General features: G+C 37.5%; 1 protein-coding gene across 1 annotated transcript; it reads left to right on the top strand.

Annotated features, from left to right (window-relative positions):
* Positions 1–8,250: 8,250 nt before the first annotated feature.
* LOC110887906 (uncharacterized mitochondrial protein AtMg00820-like) lies at positions 8,251–8,559 on the top strand. Its single transcript, XM_022135465.1, has one exon. The coding sequence runs from the start codon at positions 8,251–8,253 to the stop codon at positions 8,557–8,559; it is 309 nt and encodes a 102-aa protein (XP_021991157.1).
* The last annotated feature ends 403 nt before the right edge of the window (positions 8,560–8,962 follow it).

Here is an 8,962-nt window from a genome sequence, read left to right as displayed (position 1 = left end):
CTGTCATTCGTTGTGAATCCGCTGAACTGTTAAGTATTGCACTTTGTCGTTGTGAGGGTTTAATCTCGTGAATTGATGTAAACTGCTGTATTAGTTACTAACCCAGTTTGTGTGCATTATTATTTAAATTAGGTTAAACAAGGCTAAATCAGTAGGCTTATACACTGCTCGTTAAATCTGCAATGTGAGTCATTCTCTTTTTATCAACTGTTTTACAATACTCCAAATTATTTTCAAAAGTTATAATTACAGGGACTAAGTCGTGGATATCTCGAATCACTGGCTAGTGGGGTATTGTGCACATTACTAATTTTTTTCCCAGTTAGGTTCATTGACCTACTAGGGATAATCATCACTATTTGGGTTCATTGACCTAATAGTGGTATGACCATCGTCACTATTGTGACATGTCACCATTGTGACATGTCACCATTGTGACATGGCGCCAGATAAATATAAGATATAAACCATTGTAATCGCTCTTATGCTGTAATTTTATAACTAAGGGTCATTTTATAAAACCTGAATGAACTCACTCAGTATTTCCCGCTGACAAAACCTTTTTCAAACATGTTTCAGGTGATCTGTTATGATCCAGGAAAAGTGCTGTGAAGCACTACAAGCTTAAGAAAGTGGCTCATGATAAAATAAAGAAACCTGTTTTGTAAAATAAAAGATTTCCCAGTGAAATCAAATGATTGTAAATTACCGGAGTTTTATCCCTAAATCATGTAAACGGGCAGTTTTAAATATTTAAAGATCCTGTTTTAGAAAGACTTCCGCTGTCGCCTAAATTAAATACCCGGGTTTTCTGTCCCGCGGCTCCTGAAACGGGTCAAACCGGGTCGGGGGCCATGACAGAAAAAGGTGGTATCAGAGCCATTGATCGAGCCACTGATTTAAGCCAATTAAGTATTTAGAAAATACTTAATTTTATTAATTGCTATTTTGTGATTATGTGTTTTATTATCTGACTAATTGTGTACAGTATGGACAGATCTTTATATGCTAGCCAATGTAGCAATTAATGCAAATTCTTAAATAATTTGACCCAAGTTTTAGCACATTTATTATCTACCGTCTAGAAACCTTATTCAGTAAATAAATAAATTTACAAATAAAACCTAGGATGTTTTAAATTTCAGTTGTTTTGGTAGTTACCCAGTATGAAATAATATTTAAAAGTTTTTCTATAAAATTTTGTTATAAATTTTAACTTAGTAATTGTGTGTATTTTGCTAAACAGCATGAGTAACTTGTCTGACGCCCTTCAGAATTTAAATCTCTATCCGGTAAGCATAGAGGTTTCCAGAGATTTTAATAGATATATACCAGACATAGAAGAACCTATAGAATTCAACACTTTACCTCTCGAGAAACCCAAGCCTAAGAAAATGGAAATTGGGGAAAGCTCTAGGCAAATTGAGGGGTTACCATCTCAGGAAAAGCTAGATTTTATAATGGCAAGCTATAATACTATTAAGCCTGATAATGAAAATGTTTTTATTCACTCTTTTGAAACACAACTACCAATGAACTTAGAACCAGCTATTCCAAACCCTTCAATCCACTCGCAAATAGACGAATGGTTGACTAATGAAATACAGTTACAAAACCATCCCTATAAGCTTTTTCCTCAGTTCAATTCAGAACCTTTACCAAATCCACCAATAAGTAACGAGAATACGGCTGAACTTCGCTTTGGTGAAGAACTAATTGATACTGGGAATAGGATCCAAGAGATTGGGGGACAGATCTCCTGGAAATACGATGAGAGGAAACGCCGTTACTAGAATATCATCTGACAAAGGATAGGGGATTTATGGAACTGTGGTTGTGTAATAGTAATAGTAAAATCAGTATGTGTAAAATAAATAATAAAACGGTTGTAAATAGAAGCATGATATAATCAATAAAACAAATGAAATTTTTGAAAATTTACAAATTTTGTTCGTTTACGTGATTATGTGCAATTAAATGTGACATTGGATTATTTCTTGTATACTAATTATTTATCTATAAATTAGTTATCAGATGGAAAACGCGAATAATGAACCAGATAATGAGGTTAATCAATCTGAACAACAACCGGGGGATCAATATATGACTAGGCAGGATATAGAAAATATCGTTGCTCAAGGGATAGCCAACACTATTCCAGCAATAATTGCTCAAGGGATAGCCAACGCTATTCCAGCAATCGTTGCTGCTGTTAAAAATCCAATCGAACTGCAACAAATTGTTCCTAGCAAACGTATTTCTCAAGATAACTTCAGTAATAGCGTAAACGGAGGCAATAATCATGTTAATCATGATAATGAACCACGACAAGCTCCGCTCCCTAAGAAAATGAAAGCTGCAACGCCTAGTTGCACTTACAAAGAATTTCTTGCTTGTAAACCATCTGAGTTTGCAGGCAATGAAGGAGCAACTGCGACACTGCGTTGGTTAGAGAAAACCGAGGCAGTAATTGCCATAAGTAAATGTGCTCAGGATGATCAAGTCATGTACGCGTCAAACCTTTTCAAAGAAGGGGCGCTAGAATGGTGGAATACGGTGTTACAAGCAAAAGGAAGAAGGATGGCGTATGCTATGAACTGAGAAGAATTTAAGAGCTTTGTAGAAAGAAAATTCTGTCCCGAATATGAAAAGGAACAAATGACAAATAAGTTTTTAACCCACCAGATGGTGGATGTAGATTGTCGAAAGTATACTTCGACATTCTTCGAGTATGCTCGAGTAGTACCAACCCTGGCTTCGCCAGAGCCGGTACTTATTACTCGTTATATTTGGGGATTGATTGCTGAAATCCGTAATATCGTGAAGGCTGCAAAACCTCGCACGATTGATGATGCGGTAGATTTAGCCAATACTCTGACTGACGAACTAGTACGGACAAGAGAAGAAAATAGAAGGAAGGAAGTAGCCCAAAAGATTACCCAAGGATTCCGTCCGGGTAACCATAACAATTTCAAGAAAGGAGGGAATGGGCAATCTTCCACTAGCCCATTTTGCAATTCTTGCAAAAGAAAGCATTTTGGAAGATGCAAAGGATATTGCAATTTTTGCAAAATTCCGAGGCATCAAGAAGAAGACTGCAGGAGGAAGCGATTTTCAGTCTGCTACAATTGTGGAGAAGCTGGACATCTTAGGCCAGATTGTCCAAAACTGAACAAACTATCTAACAATAAAGCTAAACCTACAGAAGAAGCAAAAAGGAATGTAAGAGCCTTCCAACTGACTGCTCAGGAAGTAGAGCTCATTCCAGATGTGATAGCTGGTACGTTCTTAGTTTACAACGTTTACACAAAAGTATTATTTAACTCTGGTGCAAACCAAAGTTTTATAAATACTTCATTCTGTCAAGCTCTTAACTTACCTTTAACCAACATTAGGCAAATCTTTACAGTCGAAACGGCAAACGGAAAATCTGTTAGCATAGATAAAGTTTTGCAAAAGGAAAATATAGAACTCTCAGGTCATAAATTCTTTGCAAAACCTATTACCTATGAAATTAGCTGAATTTGATGTTGTGTAAGGAATGGGTTGGTTAGTAGCCAACCATGCTCGAATTCTCTGTGATAAGAACTTTATAGAAATTCATGCACCCGCTGGAGAAGTAATTGTGATTACAGGAAATAAACCACGTAAGGTCACGAAGTTCATATCAGTAATGAAAGTTGCTAGTTATGAACGAAAGCAAGGAATAGTATATATGATTTCAGTAATCATTAGTACTAAGAGTAAAGAACTTAAGGAAATTCCTGGAGTTTCAGAATACCCAGATGTATTCTCAGAAGAGTTACCAGGATTACCACCAGATAGGGAGATAGAATTTAGGATTAATCTAAATTCCAAAAACTATACCAATAGCCAAGGCACCTTATCAGTTAGCACTCACAGAAATATTAAAACTGAAAAATAAATTAGATGAATTATTAAGTAAAGGTTTCATACAACATAGTTCATCCCCTTAGGGAGTACCAGTGTTGTTTGTTAAGAAAAAGATGGTTCGATGAGAATATGTATTAATTATAGAGAATGGAATAAAGTTACAATTAAGAATCGATACCCATTACCTAGGATTGATGATCTTTTCGATCAACTTCAAGGAGCTAGATATTTTTCTAAGATCGACTTACGTTCCGGATATCATCAATTGAAAGTACAAGAGGAAGACATACCTAAAACTGCTTTCAGAACTAGGTATGGTCATTACAAGTTTATAGTCATGCCCTTCGGATTAGCGAATGCACCTGCAGCATTCATGGAGATGATGAATAGGATCTATAAACCATATTTGATAAATTTGTAATTATCTTCATCGACGGTATACTTATTTATGCCAAAAGTCATCAGCACTTGCATGCACTCTTAACTTTGTTAAGAAAAGAGAAGCTTTTCGCTAAATTCTCGAAGTGTGAATTTTGACTGCCAAAAGTGCAATTTCTAGGTCATATGGTGAATCATGAAGGTATTCACATGGATCCTGATAAGATAGCAACAATTATCAAATGGCAGATTCCGCAATCCGCAATGGAAATTAGGAGTTTTGTAGGTTTAGCCGGATACTATAGACGATTTATTAAGGATTTTTCCAAGATAGCTATACCATTAACTAAGCTAACCTGTAAAACAGTTAAGTTTGAATGAGGACCTAAACAAGAAGAAGCCTTTAGGATCTTAAAGCATAAATTAACAAATGCCCCAATCTTAGCCTTACCAGAAGGAACAGAAGATTTTAAAGTATATGGTGATGCTTCAAAGTTAGGATTTGGATGCGTGTTAATGCAACGCAAAAAGGTAATTGCGTATGCATCAAGGCAATTGAAAAAGCACAAAGAAAACTATACCACTCATGATTTAGAATTAGGAGCCATAATTTTGCCCTTAAGATTTGGAGACATTATCTGTATGGAAGTAAGTTTACTGTCTATACGAGTCATAAGAATTTAAGATATATATTTGGGCAAAAAGAATTAAACATGAGGCAAAGGAGATGGATGAAAATTCTAAGTGACTACGACTGTGATATTCAGTATCACAAAAGAAAGGCTGAAGACGGCTAGAGATCGCCAGAAGAGTTATAACAGATAATAGACAAAAGCCGTTGGAGTTTCAAGAAGGAGACAAAATGCTATTAAAAGTATCTTCTTGGAAAGGAGTTGTTAGATTCGGTAAGAAAGGAAAGCTAAGTCCCAGATACGTAGGACCATTTTCAGTGATCCAACGTATAGGACTAGTTGCTTATCGTTTACAACTACCAGAAGAGTAGCTGGAGTACATGAGGTATTTCGTGTATCCAATCTCAAGAAATGTTTATCAGACGAATCCCTGGTAGTACCTCTTCAAGATGTAGAGGTAAATAAAAAGCTGAAATTGTAGAGAAACCACTGCAAATAGAAGACAAGAAAGTCAAGTTTCTCAAGCACAAACGACTAGTATTAGTCAAAGTCAAATGGAATTCAAGGAGAGGACCAGAATACACTTGGGAGCTGGAAACAGAAATGAAGCAGAAATATCCTCATCTATTCCACTAAATCTCGAGGACGAGATTTTTATTAAGGTGGGGAGGATGTAACAACTCTCACTAAAACCAATACTTAGTATATTAATTATCTATTAAGGAAACCCTAATTGAGAAACCCAAGTAATTCTGCATAAACCCTAGAATTTTCAGAATTATCAGGATCAGGGCCCCTAAAACTCAGGGGGGGGGGGGGGGTAAAACCCTAGTTACGATTATCTAAATAATTTGCTGTCGAATTTGAATTTTAAGAATCTGTCAATTCAGCAAACCTACTCACACACGTAGCTACCCTATGAACATAGGTTACCCCTCGCGTCACGCGACGCCCATAGGGGTACCCCTCGCGTCACGCGACGGGGGTCAAAATTCGGGTATAAATAGAGGGCATTGGCACTTGATTTCTGGCACAAAAACGACTAAGAAATTCGTTGTACACGTTGAGTTATAGCAGAAATACTCCACAACACACACAATTCACGAATCGCTGCCGCAATCAGGGTAATAACTCGATCGCTATTACGATTCAACGTCCGATCGATTGTAACTATCCAACGATTGTTTGAGTGCTGCTCAAATTGAGTTTATACTTTGTTATTCATCGTGATTTCGACTTGAATGTTTGAGTGTTGTCCGAACTCGGACTATACTCTGTCATTCGTTGTGAATCCGCTGAATTGTTAAGTATTGCACTTTATTAATCGTTGTGGGGGTTTAATCTCGTGAATTGACGTAAACTGCTGTATTAGTTACTAACCCAGTTTGTGTGCATTATTATTTAAATTAGGTTAAACAAGGCTAAATCAGTAGGCTTATACACTGCTCGTTAAATCTACAATGTGAGTCATTCTCTTTTTATCAACTGTTTTACAATACTCCAAATTATTTTCAAAAGTTATAATTACAGGGACTAAGTTGTGGATATCTCGAATCACTGGCTAGTGGGGTATTGTGCACATTACTAATTTTTTTCTCAGTTAGGTTCATTGACCTACTAGGGATAATCATCACTATTTGGGTTCATTGACCTAATAGTGGTATGACCATAGTCACCATTGTGACACGGCGCCAGATAAATATAAGATATAAACCATTATAATCGCTCTTATGCTGTAATTTTATAACTAAGGGTCATTTTATAAAACCTGAATGAACTCACTCAGTATTTCCCGCTGACAAAACCTTTTTCAAACAGGTTTCAGGTGATCTGTTATGATCCAGGAAAAGTGCTGTGAAGCACTACAAGCTTAAGAAAGTGGCTCATGATAAAATAAAGAAACCTGTTTTGTAAAATAAAAGATTTCCCAGTGAAATCAAATGATTGTAAATTACCAGAGTTTTATCCCTAAATCATGTAAACGGGCAGTTTTAAATATTAAAAGATCCTGTTTTAAAAAGACTTTCGTTGTCGCCTAAATTAAATACCACGGGTTTTCTGTCCCGCGGCTCCTGAAACGGGTCAAACCGGGTCGGGGGCCGTGACATTGGGTCCAACTGAAACTAATGGAGGTCAAAATTTCCATTTTTTTCCTATTATTTGCAGATGACTGTACCAGGATGACATGGATGTGTTTTTTAAAACATAAATCTAAAGTCTTTGACAAATTCAGACTGTTTTACACCATGGTCCAAACTCAATTCAAAACCAACATTCAAATCTTACGATCTGATAATAGAGGCGAGTACGTTAATAACTCCATGAAACAATTTATTCAAGAGAGGGGAACGATTCACCAAACCGCTTAACCAAAACACCCAGAACAGAATGGTGTAGTTGAGCAGAAAAATGGCATTCTAGTAGAAATGGCCCAGGCCCTTATGCTTGAATCCAAAGTCCCTAAATCCTTTTGGCCCGAAGCTATAAACACAATGGTGTATCTCCTTAACCGTTTACCAACCAAAGCCCTTGACCTAAAAACTCTCGTAGATACCTTATCCACATTCACCAAACTAACCACACCTCTTACCTTACCACCTCGGGTCTTTGGGTGTAGTACAGCTTTTCCCCATATACCCAAAACCGAACGATCCAAATTTGCCCCTTTTGTCGAGAAACGTGTCTTTGTTGGTTATGGGGTGAATCAGAAAGGATATCGATGTTATAACCCATTACGACGTCGTGTGATTACCACGGTCCACTGCGACTTTCTTAAAACAGAATATTACTATCAGTCCCATCTCTGTGGTCAGGAGGGATAGAGCATGAGGACTCACTGAGTTGGTTGAAGTGGATTCCATCCGCAAGCAAAGACGAGTCATCTCATATATCCACACATACTAATGAGTCACCAAAGGCTGTCGGAAGTCCCACCCAAAAATCATCCAGACTGGCGTTCGAGGTAAGTGACTCTCCAATCCTTGAAAATGTGCCCGAATCTGATCTAGTTATCACTAACAATCATGAAATTCCTGAGACAATAGAAGAGGTGGAGATTGCTAAGCAGAAAAATGCAGTCCAAGGAGAGTTCGAATCAAATGAACAACATGATGGAGGCTCTGGAACAACTCCGGGGACATACGTTTTACCCCCTAGAGCCAATATAGGGGTTCCTCCAAAACGGTACTCCCCAGAAAGGGCAACCAAAAATTCAAGGTATCCTATAGCTAATATGGTTGACGGGAACTTATCTAACAGTGTGAAAGCATTTGTTACCTCCATATATTCTGAACAAATACCAAGTTCCGTAAAGGAAGCCTAGGGTAAGAAGAACTGGAGAGAAGTAATGGAAACAGAAATGCATGCTCTTATGAAAAACAACACATGGGAGAAGTGCATTCTGCCTAAAGGAAAGAAAATGGTTGGATATCGGTGGGTGTATTCAATCAAATATAAACTAGATGGTTCCATTGGAAGATACAAAGCTCGGCTCGTAGCCAATGGTTACACTCAGACGTATGGGATCGATTACTCTGAGACATTCTCTCTCGTTGCAAAAATGGACACCATCAGAGTCTTTTCTCCGTGGCAGCCAATAAGGAGTGGCTTTTCCACCAGTTTGATGTTACAAATGCATTTCTCCATGGAGACCTAACGGAAGAAGTCTACATGGATGCACCTCCAGGTTTTTCAGGGAGTTTTAAAGAAAGGGAAGTATGTCAGTTGAAAAAGTCTTTATACGGGCTAAAACAATCTCCTCGGGCATGGTTTGGAAAGTTCAATTTGGCCATGAAAGAATATGGGTATCACCAAAGTAACACTTATCATACTTTGTTCCTCAAGAGAAGAAACAGCCTCGTAACTTGCTTGATTATATATTTAGACGACATGATTATTACCGGAAGTGATGTAGAAGAAATAGCACGGCTGGAAAAGAATATGTTCTCAAAGTTTGACATGAAAGACCTAGGGAATCTCAAGTATTTACTCGGGATAGAAGTTCTCAGGTCTAAACGGGGGATCTTTATCTGCCAAAAGAAGTATGTCCTTGATCTCCT

Source organism: Helianthus annuus, chromosome 11, assembly GCF_002127325.2.
Source record: "Helianthus annuus cultivar XRQ/B chromosome 11, HanXRQr2.0-SUNRISE, whole genome shotgun sequence".
In the NCBI taxonomy this organism is placed as follows: Eukaryota; Viridiplantae; Streptophyta; class Magnoliopsida; order Asterales; family Asteraceae; genus Helianthus; species Helianthus annuus.
Note: the sequence above shows the minus strand (reverse complement) of the source record. Positions and strands in the feature narration are given on the sequence as shown.